General features: G+C 37.0%; 1 protein-coding gene and 1 long non-coding RNA gene across 5 annotated transcripts in view; one reads left to right on the top strand and one right to left on the bottom strand.

The window, feature by feature from the left end:
• Positions 1-248: 248 nt before the first annotated feature.
• Positions 249-16937, bottom strand: part of rab31 (RAB31, member RAS oncogene family) — a 23840-nt gene continuing 7151 nt past the window's right edge. Inside the window, exons 2-8 of one of the 4 annotated variants that reach the window (XR_012394935.1) lie at positions 16801-16880; positions 14891-14972; positions 9467-9538; positions 6090-6196; positions 4797-4906; positions 2849-3718; positions 249-1332 (exon numbers count right to left, since the gene is read on the bottom strand). Coding sequence is in view for 2 of the 4 variants with exons in the window: in XM_692156.8 (XP_697248.2) it covers positions 3621-3718; positions 4797-4906; positions 6090-6196; positions 9467-9538; positions 14891-14972; positions 16801-16880 (549 nt within the window). In the remaining 2 variants the exon portion in view is untranslated. Of the gene's footprint in view, positions 1333-1680; positions 3719-4796; positions 4907-6089; positions 6197-9466; positions 9539-14890; positions 14973-16800; positions 16881-16937 lie in introns of those variants that run through there. The other 3 variants (XR_012394936.1, XM_692156.8, XM_073931539.1) reach the window with 3 other exon arrangements.
• On the top strand, positions 5106-7056 carry LOC141379036 (uncharacterized). Its single transcript, XR_012394961.1, has 3 exons — positions 5106-5884; positions 5933-6269; positions 6607-7056. It is a non-coding gene; the product is annotated as an uncharacterized lncRNA (long non-coding RNA).

Below are 16937 nucleotides of genomic sequence, written 5' to 3' on the forward strand. Positions count from 1 at the left end.
AACTGTCACTTATAGATGAAGCATTATCAAATTGTTTGTTTGTCTCCTCTACATGTCCATAATGTATCCACCATAGACACTTTTGGGGATTATAATTAGTGGGCGGAGCCAATGATAAAATAATGTATAACTACTGACAGCTTTCATCATGTGATTTTACCAACAGGGGAACACCCCTTGCCGGGCAAGCCAATGATACATCCTGCTGCCCACCAATTCACAAGGTCAGGGATTTCTCTTTTTTTTTTGCCAAAATACCAGACAGAAATGATCGATTGCAATAGGATATACTAAACAACAAGGAGACATGCATATACAAAATTCCTTTAGAGGAAAAAAAAGACAGAAAGCAGAAATTTGTGGCCTATTCTAATCTAAAGTACCTATATCTAGGGTTGTCACGATACTGGAATTCAGTACCAATTAATACAGAAATTTTAATAACGTCCATTTCCAGCTAACATTCGAGCATTGTTGAGTGTGTTCATTAAACAGCGCTGATTTGCCATTGTGTTCACATGCTCAACAAATGACAGTGATTGGCCGTGGAGGTCATCAGTTCACCAAACTCACCGATATTTACTGAGTTTAACCACAGATACGGGGACACTGGAGCGTTTCAATATCAAGTCGATCAGCTGGTTTGTCTATACGAGCGATCCGCTGATGACTTGCGGCTTTAAAACACTACAGTGTCCCTGTATCTGTGTTTACACTTAGTTAACAGAGGTGAGTTCGGTGAACTCATGACGTTCACGACCAATCACAGTCATTTCTGTTGAGCATGTGAACACAATGGCAAATCAGTGCTGTATAAGAACATACTCTACAGCGCTCAAAAGCTTGCGGCAAATGGACATTTTTACAAAAATTTCAGTATCGTTTGGTATCGAATTCCAGCATTGTAACAACCTCACCTATACCTGACTATTTTCTTCTTCTAATTAGCAGTTAAGTGCAGGTAAAGTACAAATTGAAGTGCAAAACAAAAGTATAAAACGCAGAAGTGAACAAATATATTGTATCTACCAGCAAATAGTAAATGAAACAGACACCAAATATAATGACTGAATCGAATGATTCTCCACAAGAATGATGGCTGAAAAACAGAGCAGGGCGCTGTATATGGATTTCAAGAGCCCAAAATGTACAGTTTGTGTTCATATCTCATTTTTTTGGTTCTGTTGATAAGTGATCTAAATATTTGGATCAGGTCATGTGACAAAAAAAAACAACCTACAGATTGGATGCACTGTTGCTCTGGTGGTGCATATGCAAATGTACAGTTGAAATCAGAATTATTAACCCCCCTGTATATTTTTTCCCCAATTTCTGTTTAAAGGTGCAATAGGTGATCTGCCAAAATGCTAACTGGTTAGCATAATATCTTTGAAACACAATCTCTCCCCTGCCAATCAAAGCCAAGCCTCCTGAAACACGAATCCGCGCAACTTGACAGCAGACAACCCACTAGATCAGGGGTTTCCAAACATGGTCCTGGAGGGCCTTTAACACACCTCCCTGGATGTTTCTAGTATACCTAGAAAGAAATTGGTTAGCTAGTTCAGGTGTGTTTAATTGGGGTTGGAACTAAAATATGCAGGACAACTGCCCTCCAGGACCGAGTTTGGACACCTCTGCACTGGATCATAATTTGCCAGTTAAAAAACTTTACAATACTTTAAAACACTATAACTATTTTATTTCTAGCACGATTTCTGTTGTGCAGCAAGCAAAACTTGTCAGAAAGTGTGATATTTCATGGATGTAAGCATCACTGGGGTCTCACTCTCTCACACGCTTTGTCCTAAAGCAACTACTGTATGCTTAGTGGTTGGCCAGCAGCGTGCAGGAATTACACTTATTACTAAGCCGAACTTGCATGCTATTTCAGACAGAATATTCAAAGTAGCGGTAAACAATATAGAAAGTGTATCATAGGCTGTCATTGTTCAAAAACGAATCAATGTGAATATAAAAGCAACTTCAGCTCAGTAACAAGAGCTGAAAAGAAAAAGAGCTATTTACTGAGGGTTTGTTGTTAAACTAAATAAAAATTGACATTATCGATGCTGTGAAAGGTCCCTTATGAAACTAAATATAGTTACATTAATCTTTTACCAGACGATTTCAGTGTAACAGGACTGAATTCGTAACACAACACAATCTACATCAGCTTTGCTTGACTAAAATTGTTTTAAAGCATAAGATTACCTGTCTAACAGAAATACTTCAGCCATGGTGTCATTCTTCCTCCAGTGAGCAAAACTAACTCCAATAATCGGGATTTTAAAAGGTTTTATTTCAGCATTTGTTTTTACCGCTGTCACTTTTGACCACGTGACCATGGCATGTTTGCAATGGCTGATCAGCATAAACAGAGGTGCGCAGTTGTTCAAACCTACATTTGAAGAGTTCAGATGCAAAAACCAGTAAGTGCCATCTGAAATTTCCATTGAAAATGAGCATTTTTGACAAGACTCCTATGTTTATTTTCAGTTATTTCATTTTGAAGACCTTTGGAGGAGCTTATTCTTTGCCAACATCTTGAAATAACTGAACCTGATAAAAATGCTCACCTTTAAAGGGAATGTTCAATGCTTATAGAGGTTTTTCCATCTGAACTTATTTGCTGACAGACAGTTTGGGCCACTAATCAGAATTATGGGAATTATTGGCCAGAAAATATAAAATCGGATGAACATTTTTTAGCCTTACGCCTCACCCAGAATATAACAATACATGTAAACACATTAAGATCATTTACTGTAATCATTACTATTGGACTGTGAAGAGACTTTCAACCAGCACAACAAAAAATATTTCTGAAGACAATCACCTACTGCACCTTTTAAAGGAAAGAGTTTTTTCAACACATTTCAAAACATAATAGTTTTGATAACTTATCTCTAATAACTAATTGATTTCATATTTGCCATGATGACAGTACATTTTTTTTGACTAGATATTTTTAAAGATGCTAGTATTCAGCTAAAAGTGACATTTAAAGGCATAACAAGGTTAATTAGGCAAGTCATTGTATAACATTTACATTTACATTTAGTCATTTAGCAGACGCTTTTATCCAAAGCGACTTACAAATGAGGAATAATTATTATCATGGTTTGTTCTGTAGACAATCGGAAAACAAATATTGCTTAAGGGGGCTAATAATATAGATTTTAAAATGGCTTATAAAAATTTAAAACAGCTTTTTTCTTGCCAAAATAAAACAAAAAAGACTTTCTCTAGAAGAAATTATTATAGGAAATACTGTGAAAAATTCCTTGCTCTGATAAAAATCGTTCAAATATTTGAAAAAGACCACAAGAGAGCTAATAATTTTGACTTCAACCACATGTGCCCGTGCGACATCCCATTCAACTTCATTTCCAAATGACCAATTTTATTAGAGCTTAACAAAATAAATGCTTTGCTAATAACGAGAACAATTTTAAAGCTAATAAATGTGCAGTTTGCTTTTATGGTACGAAAACCTCTAATAGTCAAAAGGAAATTTGACATCATGTCATGACCCCTTTCACACACACTGAATTGTTTTAAAAGTACCACAGGGGAGAAACCCCACTGAGATCCATGTTGTAGGGTGTTTGTAGTGTCTAACAGCAGCGTTTGGTGGCTGGAGGAGGCTGTCGGGTCAGCTTGAAGGAGTCGTGGCTGTCTGCATCAGTGTTCTCCAGTGGAGGGATCTGTCGACCTACAGCACAACAGACAGATATGAGAGCATTAAAGCTGTGCTTCAGACAATGAGGCGATATGCACAGGGACTTTTCATTTTAAATAAGACAACAAAGGCGCTTTCGGTGAACTGCCATGCCATTTTTGGTCAATGATCAAGTCAAATTACTTTTATTGTCCCATTACAAACAGCACGTGGACTTTGATGAGTGAAAAGTTCAGGTGCTGCCTCTACACAGTGCAAAATTCAACAACATAATCCAAAACAATATGCATTCACCGGCCACTTTATTAAGTACACCTTACTAGTATCAAGTTGGAGTCCCTATTGCCTTCAAAACTGCCTTAATCCTTCGAGGCACAGATTTAACAAGGTCCTGGGAATATTCCTCAGAGATTTTGGTCCATATTGACATGATAGCGTCACAAAGATGCTACAGATTTGTCGGCTGCACATACATGATGTGAATCTCCCGTTCCACCAAATCCCAAAGGTGCGCAATTGGATTGAGATCTGGTGACTGTGGAGGCCATTTGAGTACAGTGAACTCATTGTCATGTTCAAGAAACCAGTCTGAGATGATTTGCGCTTTATGACATGGGGAGTTATCCTGCTGGATGTAGCCATCAGAAGATGAGTACACTGTGGTCATAAAGGGATGGACATGGTCAGCAACTATTCTCAGGTAGGCTGTGGCATTGGTACTAATGGGCCTAAAGTGTGCCAAGAAAATATCCCCCACACCACCATCACCAGCCTGAACCATTGATAGAAAGCAGGATGGACCCATGGTTTTATGTTGTAGACGCCAAATTCTGACCCGACCATCTGAATGTTGCAGCAGAAATCAATGTTTTTCCAATCTTGTCCAATTTTGGTGAACCTGTGCGAATTGTAGCCTCAGTTTCCTGTTCTTAGCTGACAGGAGTGGCACGCGGTGTGGTCTTCAGCTGCTATAATTTATTTATTTTGAAACCGTGGCTCCTGGTCAACTATAATGCCGACTATACATTGCAGATCCTGCGATGCTGACCATTGCAAGGGCTCACATTGTGATATCGATGCTGATGCAGCCCTAGTTCTTAGTAACACTTACTGATTTTTTGGAACAGCTCCTCTATGTTTACAGCATTTCTGGCACTGGTCTCCATAAATATGGCTGCAATCGACTCTGCAAATTCTTTCGCCTCCTTAGTTGGAACTTCCCTAAAAAACAAAAGCAACGATTAAAAAATGAGTAAACAATCAGCTCGTTCTTTTCATGACTGAATTAAACATCAGAGGGTTTCCTGTAAATATACACTGTACAACCTGTAAAGCTCGAGTAATTATACTAAAGCAAAGACCAGCAGTTGGGAAAATTATATAAGGAAAGTGACTATAATTAAAGTTTTTTTTTTTTTTTGCCACTGCTTAATTTCTCAGAAACAGGGTTGCCAGGATTTCGCTACAATACCAGCCCATTTGCCAAAAACCCAATAATATAAATAATCAAAAAATATGTCACCGCCCATTTGTAAAATACACATTTTACATTGCTGTATGGCAGGGGTCACCAAGCTCAGTCCTGCAGAGTTAAGCTCTAACTTGCCTTAACACACCTGCCTGGATATACAAAGGAACGTATATATAGTAAGAACTTGATTAGCTTGTTCAGATGTGTTTGATTAGGGTTGGAGCTAAACTCTGCAGGACACCAGCCCACACATTTATTGTATTTTTTCCCTCCAGGATCCAGTTTGGTAAATTCTTACCTTATGCATAATACACAATTTTTGTAGAAAAATGGTAGAGTAGCACATTTCAACACAATGAATGCATGTAATTATAATTGATGCAATATGTTTAACCCACAGAGAGAACAAAACAATCCATGTCAAATGGTTAAAAGAAACCTAATTCTGAGGGGAAAACAGCAGACTTGGCGACCCTGCTAACAAATTCAAAACCTTCAAATAAACTCCAATAATCACAACTAAAGTGGACAAAACAATTTTATTTCCACAAGGTATAATAAAATGGGATATTTGATGATGAAATGTTGGACATGAAAACATTAAGCTGAAAAATTCATGTCAAACTGGAAATTCTTAGCAAGAGCTGCTGGAGGTTTTGGAAAGAAACTTTAGGGCAGTGTTTCTCAACCACATTCCTTGAGGATCCCCAGCTTAGCATATTTTCAAAGTCTGTTTAACCAAACACACCTGATTCCGATCATCAGCTCATTAGCAGAGACTGAAAGAGCTGTAATTGGTGTGACAGGCAAAAGAGACATCCAAAACATGCAGTGTTGGTGGTGCTCCAGGAATGTGGTTGAGGAAAAACCAGGAAAATTATATTTGCTTTAGGAAAATAATATTTTTTAAGTGAGAAAGAAGAATTTATGAACCTGATGTCACCCAGATCGTTCTTATTTCCAGCGATGGCCACCACTATATCCTCCGGCCCGTGCTCCTTCAGCTCTTTCACCCACTTCTTTAACGTCTGGAACGAGTCCTGCAGAAACCAAACCCTCTTTTAGACTCCACAAAAAAGACATTGTTAATAAACACTCACTGGTTTTTGAAAGGTGTTACGACCCCAGTCACAACATTAAATGAGGGAAAAACACAAATGGATCAGTCTAGGGGTTTTATTAATTAAACAATCAAAATATAAATAAAGTGTGGGGAGGAAACACAATAAACACAGGCTGAGAACAAAAGGAGCACAACTCCACGTCTGGACGGCCGCTCAAATCCCCGTCTCTGAATCACTGCAGCACGAGCTCTTAAATAGCCGACGATGAATTGTCTGCAGGTGCGGAGGAAATCAACTCTAAATGAAAACACAACCAACAACACAACACAAGAGGGCGACAAAGTAACAAATAAATAAATAATAAATACATGGACATGTAACAAAAGGTTTCTGACACTTGGTGATGATAATAATAAAAAAATCCTAAATGAAAATGTAGTTATTGATTAAAAAACTTGCATTAAGCAGTTTGATTCAGATTATTTTCATTTTTAACAAGGGTTGGGCAATGTCGACCAATTTGGCATCATACGATGTCTAATGTGAAACATGGCGATGTACGATGGCATCATCATCGTAGGCGACAGTAGCCCCTTTCACACATACAGACCTTTCCTTTGGTTGTATGTGTGAACAGGTCCTTTTTGAAAATGCCGGTAAATTCGTTCTGGCTATTTTCCGGAAAGAGAAGTTGTAATATTACGGGTAATTTGCCGGAATGCTGCACTGTGTGAACGCAGAAGGAAGATTGCCGGAAAGAGCGTGTGCACGTCTAAAACGTGCTGATGTGAGACGTCTGCTTTAGCCAATCAGAACAGTCTGACGCATTCACGTCCGCGCGGTTTATGAGAATAAAAGCCTTTGAATATTTTCCCAGACGCATTTAGCTGCTAGAAGTTAGTCAGATAACGTTTATATGTTCTTCTTAATGCCAACTGTGTAAATAATCATCGATAAGATGCTTATGATAAGCCGTTGTTTGTTTACCTTCAAGCTTTGCGTGTGCCCTTGAAACAGCCTGTGAGCGCCTGCACACGCACATATTACGAACATCTCGACATGCGAAAGTGATCCTTCATATGTTTTCATCAAAGTTGTTCACAATACTGATAATCCACAGAGTTTGTAATTTAGTCAAATGTTTACAAATACAAGCGCAGCCGTTTAAAGCTCATTTGTGGTGAATGATGTCAGAATTTACCGGTATTTTGGAATGGATGTGTGAATGCTCTTTTCCGGAAAATTTCCGTAACGTCCTCGCGCTTTTTTGAATTTACCGGTAAAGTCGTTCCGGAAATTTTCCAGATATTTACCGGTATCACTGTGTGAAAGGGGCTAGTGAAATAATTATTTATGAATAATTATTGAACTCATAACAAAACTAATTATTTGTAGCCTACGCTTTCAACTACCTGATCCGCATGGTCTTTGTTTTACCTATAACCAAATAATAAATAAATAAAGATAAGTTTCACACAAATGACCACCTGTCAATCACTTTTTCTGTGGGACTCTGGCAGGAATAGGCAGATTGATCTGTGTCGTGATAATGGCGTCAACAAACTTGGTTGGTAAAAAAAAGCTGCACAACCAACAGGAACCAACCAACAGTATCTGAGATTTTCGTTGAAATTATTAAGTCCAAGCGTGAAATTTGAAAGATTGAAGCAGCTGTGACATGTTACCTGATAGATTCAAAAGACCAAAAAGTCGTTAGATAGAGACAAGATTAATTAAATATCACGTTTAACAACTATAGTGAGAGGCGATCCAGCAGTACATTCTTGATAAACTGGCCAATGTGCACTGCTCTCTGGGGTTGTGCTGAAAGTACCCGCTAACTGCTGGAGCTAAGATGCGCGCATACGCTGCGCCATGACAGAGTGTGTGTGTGTGTGCTCACATGATACATTCCACAGTATAGTGAGAAAAGACGGCTTTTCATAAATGCTAGGTAAAACACCAGTGTGCACATGGATTGTTTTCGTTCTAAAATGCCATTTTAAAAATAAGACGTATTAGTGTAACCTAAGTGTGTGTTTTTCACGAGTGGGTTGCTGGGGCGGGGTGGTGGATTGTGATGCTGGCTCAACATCGTGATGTCTATCGGCCAACGACTGTGGATGATGGCATCGTCTATCAACTCAGCCCTATTTGTAACAATTTTTTGTAAGTTTCGGTTACTTTTAATAGAGGGCCAGAAATCTCTTAGGGGCCGATCAAAGGTGCGTTTTGCAAACAATTATGCAACTCGCGGCTGAACTATCATAGTACGATGCATCGTTTGGGAAAAGAACGATGTAGTGACGAGTGTTTGCCAAAACCTGTAGTTTCTCTGTCCCAGATCCACCGTTTGAACCAAGTTATTCATAATGTAAAATGCCCACAATGAAGCACTAAACAGGGTGGCAACAACTTCTTTAGAGAAGAACGCCATCATTTCTTTGTGCAAATTATATTGTTTTACACAGTCGCTGGGATAATTAGGTAAAAAGAAATGCATATTATAAGACAATGAAAGGGTTTTTTTGACCTTGCATGCAGATTAGCCCGTTGTTGGTGACCCCCAAAACCAAAATATGACCCTTTTTTAATGTATTATAGGGGATTTAATGTATAATCTTAAAAAGATTACATTTGTGACTTTGCAAAATACGTATTTTCTCAATTATCCATTAAGTTTTGAACTAGAGCTGGGCTGATAAACGATATTATATCAAATCTCCATAAAACTTATGTCAATAGCAGTGATACGCTCTGTACTTTTTTTACTGATCCAAGGGCCAATCACACAGCATAAAATGTACATCAATGGGAATCTAAAAGTGTGTTGATATTAGAAATGTGCGGAATTTTCGACCACCGAAAATGTATCGGCTGAAAATATGTTATGCCATTTAATCGACCCTCTAATTCTTGTGGCTTCAGTCATTGTTGGGATATTCTTTTAAATCTGGATGCATTAAAAACTTTCATATATAGAAATATATATCATTATTGTTCAATATGGAAAATAATTATTGAGACAGCATTTTTGCCATATCGCCCAGCCCTACTTTGAGTACATCTCTGGAAATAAAGTTTGTAAAAAGCTCTGTTTGTATTAGTGACACACAAAAACTACCTGAACATCAAAGAGTGCCAAGGTCATTATAAAAACCTTTTTAGTAAAGAACAGAAGAACATGCTTTTAAAACAGAAACAACTTGGAAATAAATTGCACAAATACAAAGTAATACAACTTACAAGCTTTGTGATGTCATAAACAATGACAGCCGCTGCCGAGCCTCTGTAATACATGGGAGCCAGGGAATGAAACTAGTAGATAAAAAAAGATGAACTGTCAATGCAAAAAGCTTATAAAGATTCTATAATCGATGACTAGATTGTAATTAAAAGGTTGGTTCACTCAAAACTGAACATCCTGTCATTATTTACTCTCCTTTCACTGGTTCCAAACCTGTTTGAGAATCTTCATTCTGCCAAACAACAAAAGATATTAGCTGAAACCCTGCAACCATTGGCTTTAATGGTTTTTGTTTTTCCTGCTATGGAAGTCAATGGTTACAGGCTTTCAGGTTTCCTCAAAATAGCTTCTTTAGTGTTCGACAGAAGACGAATCTGAGTAACACTTTAGTTTAGGTCACATTTCACAGTATTAACAATCCATTAGCTAACACTACTAGCTTAATAAACTAATTACCGTTTTATTAATAGTTAGTAAGGTAGAAGTTGGGTTTAGGTTTTAAGTAGGGTTAGGGATGCAAAATAGAGGGTTAGGGTAATAACGCATTAATCATGCTTTAAACTACTGATGAACGGTTCGTATCTTAATAATAGACGAATTTTGTAAGTCAGTTTGACCAGTTTGTAAACATTCAAGATGCGCTCGCAGCGAGGTTAGCAGAAAAAACCAGGAGCGCTAGCATTTACAGAGAGGAATTGACATCTGATGCAGTTTGTTTGTTGTTTTATTAGTTATGGTAAAACTTAAGTTTTCTATTTTTGGACTTTCGATTTTGGCATCCTATCGCACAACACAACATGTTTACTATTGCAACCGGTCTCTTTTTGCAACCAGTATGCGCGGTTAAACCCGTGTGACATCATGCATGACGTAGGTTGGTAGTTCCCCTATAGATAGGTAATAAGTCAGTAGTAAACAGCACGAATTGTGACCTAAACTAAAGTGTTACCAGAATCTCAAACAGGTTTAAAGGCGGAGTAAATGGTGAAAGAATTGTCATTTTTGGGTGAACCACCCCCTTAAAAAAATAGAAAACATTCGGTTAATTAAAATCATGCAGTATTACTGATATAATAAAGCGAATTGAGATGATTGAGGTGGATTCAGTTCAGACATTTGGTGTAAAGAAGTAAATGTCAGTGACGTCAGAGCGAGTTCAGAGGAGACACATATTTTCCGAGTGATCTGAACAGACACACATTCTGACAGTGAACATACAGACGTGAACACAAAGTGACGCCAGCACTTCCTAAACACACACACACACACTCTTCCACCACACCCAATGACTCACACCGACTGTGAACTCTGAACTGGTCTGAAAATTAAATGAGATTGCTTTAAATACAAAATGATGTCAAGTGTCACACAGAGGTCTGACTTGCAGTAAATCTGGCCAAAGTTAATAGTTCATCTAAAATTAAAAATGACTCACAAGGTGATCCAATCTCAAATGAAAGAATTTAGATTTGTTTTTTAGAGTGAATGAAATGAAATCCTAAAGCTCTCTCATTTGTGTTTATTTTTGCACCCTGCACTGCCCTGCACGTTTTTGCAGTTGCATGCTGTGTGCTCACAGTTGAAATTAAAGTCAACCCTGAGTGGATTTTTTAAGAATTAAGATTAAAAAAATTTATGTTTCAATCAAATGAAAGCAGAGGCAGGGTTTCCTTTGAGGTGACAGCAGTGTTTGTGTTGTCAAGAGGACTACATAGACTTTTGAAGACAGAGTAGACAGTAGTGGTGGCTGTTTCAAGTTATCCAGAGCTGTATTACTTTACAAATCTTGAATATCACAATATTGTTAAATATTACAATTATATGTCTGGGAGAACTGTTTTGTATCTTGTAACCAAATGATTCATTATAAATTAATTTTCAAAGTGTATGCCACCCCCTACCTGTTATTTAAAAGGAAAAGAAAATTAGACCGCTTTTGTCAAGTATGCAACAACTCCACACAAGGTACTTTTATACATATGTTCTGGGGATGTCCCAAACAGGGGCGGACTGGCCATCTGTCAATTCTGGCAAATGCCAGAAGGGCCGGACCATTTTTTTAAATGTGGGCCGGTCAGTTTTTTATTTTTATTTTATTATTATTTTTTATATGTATTGTTTTTACATGCAGGCAGCTTTTATCTCGTGCAACATGTGAATATTATGATGACATTGATGATGGTAATAATAGTAAATGTTAAGCATTTGGCCCAATCGGTGATAGTTTCGAGAGGGGCCGACTCAATCAAAGGTTACGCGGAGATAATCAAAATCTGGCAAGAATGTCAAACAAACAGTACGTATGGTAATGTGGGCTGGTGTGGCTATAGTGCCAGGGCTGAATTTTTGTCCCAGTCCGTCCCTGGTCCCAAAATTGCACTATTCTGTATCAAGGTACAAGACTTTTTATCAGAACTAATGGAAACTCGGATCCAATGCGACCCATTGCTTTTTCTTATGCTGGACGATTCATCACTCTCCTTATCCATCAACTAAAAAAAGGACTCTGTCAGTTGTTCTGACTGCTGCTGCTGCAAAAAAAAAACAATCCTGAAACTATGGCTGGATCCATTTGCCCCAACTGATCTATCCTGAAGGCTTTATCTACAGGACATTATTAATCTGGAATACACCACAGCCAAAATAAAGTCAGTAAAAAAAAAAAAAAAAAAAAACTTTACAATTTTGGTCAAATATGAAAGAGACCGTATCATTTATGTTTAAATCCTGATTTTGTACTAACTATTACAATATTACTGTGTTTATTTTATTTTACATTCTGTTGGGTGGATCCCGGGCTTTGTTCAAAATCAAAATGTTCAATAAAAAAAAAAGACTATAATATATATATTACAATTATAACAACATTGATATATATTACAATTATAACACTCATGCACAATATCTTAGTTCCTATATATATATATATATATATATATATATATATATATATATATATATATATATATATATATAAACAAAAAAAAAAACAAAGAGTAGCGCTTCTTTTTTTCTTGTCAACATAAAAGGTGGTGTGGTGCGGCTCATGTTTTTGGAACTGTACTAAATTCCTTATTGAGTGTTAAACAGATGAATTAACGTGCGCTCGCTCTAGGTGGGCGTGTTCAGAACACTGACGGCAGTCTGTCAGTAATGGTCTAGTTTGCATTCATTTTCATTCTCTCCTCATATTGATGAGTGGTAAACGTGCGTGCATGACTGTAAGTTGATTTATGTTCCGTTATTAGTAATTCTGTTTATCATGTTATAGTAATCCTGCTGCGGCACGGCCGACTGATATTATTATTAGTTCATATTGGAGTTTATAGAATGTAAAAGGATGACTCGCGGCTATTTCCCGCGTATATATTTCTGTATGTTTTATATTCACGTTAATTTAAACTGTATGCTGAAATGAATATTTGTGTTACTGTATACAGATAGATCTTGATATTTATTTATTTCAGATAAAACCACACCTGTTACCACCTCTGTTCATTTGAGAACTGTGAAATACTAGAGGATGTAAAGTGCCACATTCTGAAGAGATAAAACATAAATAATCATCATCATCTGTCTCCTGTCACGCTTCTTACTGGGGCTCCGTAGTGGACTAGCAGTCCACCTAGAGAAAAGAACATTACAATCCTTTACAGGAACAAAAAAGCATGTTCGGTGTGATCGGCCCCTAAATGTGCAACAAATATTTGTTAACTCGTGGGACAGTAACACGTGCAACTGCACGTGCCTACAGTTGTTTTTTGCCAAAGTACAAAACAAAAGAAGGACATTTCTGGTCACTGTTTGACAGACGATTTGATACCAAACCAGCGCTGATGCTAATTGCCTCTGTCCTGGATCTGCTCTGATCATAAACTCAACAAATAGGCTATTAATGATTTAGTGTTCAACCAACAAACCAACCTTTTTTTCCATTTGGAAAATTACAGTTATTAATAGTTCTTATAAAATATCCATTTTTAGAAGAGCCTACATAGTCTAATCTACCAATCAAACAAATCGACAGATTATCATTATTTTTGCATAATGATAACTCTGCACCAAACTGAAGCTTTATTTTACAGCTTATAAAACATGTATGCAAATAAATGCAATATCATACGTAAACAACAAAATTGTTACATACTATAGTAGCCTATGCTTTACAAAAATTCGACATTTTTGCTTTTACTTTTCTATTAAAAATGTTGACAGAGGCTTGTGATATAGGAATAATAGCGGAGCATAAATTAAATGCATAGGCCTATTTTCAGTGGAGCGACAGATTTGAGGTAGCCTGCTATTTTTATTTGACAAAAAAAAAAGAAAAGGAAAAAAAAAACATGGTTGGACAAACAGCCTATGCCGGTTCTTAAAAGGATTCAGTCAGTGTTTTGGTTTTGTAAGCTAAATTTGTCATTTAAGTAAAAAGTATCTAGGGCATGCCTATTTATTTTATTCTTTTTGTTTAGTTTATTGTGTTTTTCTATGCTGTTGGAAACACTGCAGGTGTGTGAAGATGCTCTGTTGTTCTGTATGCTGTTGTTTGCATGTTAAAAGAAATCAGGATTTTAAAATGCAATATTAATTGTGTCACACAAAAGACACCTCAAGTATTATTTTTTTATTAAATATACATTTTATATTAATCTGACAAGTTAACTGTTACTATTCGGATAACAAGCGGCGGTTGTCGGTTGGCAAAATTAACGGAAATGAGCATTCCTACTGCTTGTTCAAACTACTCATTTCAAATAAGCTAAAACAACACAATTCGTAAGGCTTTTTTTATGACACTTAATTGTTTGATCTTCAATTGACCTAAATTTGTAAAAATTATTTAGTTAACAATCAATTTGTGTTGGGACTGACACAAAGACTGACAGACAATAAGGAGCTGCGTGGAACACAGCCTTTTTTACAGTGTAATTATCACATGTCTTAAAGCAGACACATCTCACGTTATTACGGTTAATGACATCTCAAAAGTGTTTAGAACCAAAACAAACTCCCCCAAAAAGTTCGCTTTAAACTGGCAAAACAAACTCAAATTAGCATCATTTCAGTTCTTTTTGTGATTTTGTTGTAAGTATACCAGGGCTTTTATTGTTTTCCTGGTGCACAAAAGTGTTTTGGGGCTTTGTATGATTTCAGTGAACCACTGAAGTCACATGAAATATTTTGACAATATTCATCTCTGTTTCTTTTCTGGACTTTGAACGTCTCTAGACATTTGTTGTCTATGTAGGATGAGAGAGCTCCAGGATTTCATCTAAAATATCTTCATTTGTGTTCGAAAGATGAACAATCGGTTCAGGGGATTGGAATGTCTTGAGGGTGAGTAATTAGTAACAGAATATTTATAATTGTTAATAATTACACACCTAAATTCCAATTCCCAATAAAACAAAACACACACTCACCCGCTCTTGTCCTGCAGTGTCCCAGATCAGAAATTTGTGAAGTTCATTTCCAGAGGGGACGGTCTTAGTTAAAAATGATGCACTGAAAAATAAAATCATACATTATGAATAATAGTTAATAATAAAATATGTATTTCTGCATTTACATTTATTTATTACACAATTATACATTTAAAAAAGCATAATCACTTCCACTTTACCCATTTTTGACCATCTCCTGAATCACGCATTTATAATGAAATAGTCAAGTCTGTTATTCGTCTTTTTGTGCGTTTACTCTGCTACATTACAGAAATATCTATTCCCGGGGTGTCCACACTCGGTCCTGGAGGGCCGGTGTCCAGCAAAGTTTAGCTCCAATCCCAATCAGACACACCTGGACTAGCTAATCAAGCTCTTACTAGGTTTTCTAGAAACATCCTTGCAGGTGTGTTGAGGTAAGTTGGAGCTAAAATCTGCAGGACTCCGGCCCTCCAGGACTGAGTTTGGACACCCCTGATCTATTCGCTATATTATTTGCGATTTCAGTTATAAAAAATTCATTTGGTGTCTGTGTCTGCTTTTTGGTCAACTACATGCCCGCAGCCGGGGGGGTTTACTTGTTTCGAACTACCCACCCCTACGGTTAAAAGGTCCAGAGTTTGTCCTTTTAATTATTTTATGTAATTATTTTAAAGCCGCAATAATGTGACGCGTCACATGACATAACCCACTGAGTGGTAACATTTAAATCTTTAAAGCGACATCCATACTGAGGATGAACTGACTCAGTGCAAGCTAACACATATCTGTGATTCAGCATCTAAATTTAATAATTTTAAAGAGGTTTAATATGTATTAATTACATAATAAAACTTTTGTTGGAGTGCAGTGAGTCAACTATTCTGTGTTTCTGAATGGCTGTATTTAAATGTTTCTGTCATGTTTTGTCTGGTGCAAACAGCCAAATTGCTTATCACTGCAAATCTCTACACATATCGTGTTAGGACATGGGGTTACAATGTAACCTGCTCACCTAATGTTTACGTTTGCAATATTTATATTATATTATGTGCAACTCTGAATCTCCGTCTCATTTTGGAGTCTGTTACTGTCAACCGGAGGTCGCATTTTAGTAGAGGGCACATGCTTTCAGAGCCTTCTTGGCTGACTGAAATACGTGGTTTTCCAACAGTGCAACCCGGGGTGCTGAAATATAATTGGCTAAACTGGCAGTGGGCGGGTTATAAGAACCAAAACACAGACATATGTTCCGGCACGTAACTCACATTTTCAAAGCAGAATATCTGACTTCAGCGTTGTTTTTCAGATGAACAAAAATATTCACTTAGCCTGTTTCTTAAATATCTGCAAACATATTATGGTATTTTTATGCTTTAGAAGAGCCAAAAACTTACATACAGCACCTTTAATATTAACTTCAATTTACTGTGAATTGAACATTTGCTTACATTAGAAAATGAATGGAACATAGCCGCATTTCTAGAATGAGACTTGTACATACTTATTTCTAAATTACCATGATTCACTCATGTACATTCAGAAAACTCAAAGAGGAAATTACATTACAGTACATGCGACTACGTTTAAAGCAACCAGACACTACTATTTTGTAAGTGTCTGCGTAAGTGAAAAATCATGAAAAACAAAAACTCTAAAAATATTGCCCAGCCATCTAAATGTAATGACTAACCCAACAGAGAGAAACCAGCATAAACAAATTCGAGAGGAAACCAAACTCCTTCAGAATCAGCGGTTTAAAACCGCCTGTTTGACTCATAAAGAAATATTTAGGCACAGATATGCCCAGCTGAGCAGAAAGACAGAGCTCACATCCTCCATATGAGCTGACGGAGGACATTTCGTCATCTCAATTAGGTGCCACATGTTTAGTAAACAGAAGCACATACCCTATTGTCGGACTAATGTTGTGGTCAAAGTGATCTTGAACAAACCGACACACGATACTCGATTTCCCCACACCAGTGTCCTGTGGATATTACAGATGAAACACAAATATCAATTAATTATCTGCCACAGATACACT

Source organism: Danio rerio, chromosome 2, assembly GCF_049306965.1.
Source record: "Danio rerio strain Tuebingen ecotype United States chromosome 2, GRCz12tu, whole genome shotgun sequence".
Classification (NCBI taxonomy): domain Eukaryota; kingdom Metazoa; phylum Chordata; class Actinopteri; order Cypriniformes; family Danionidae; genus Danio; species Danio rerio.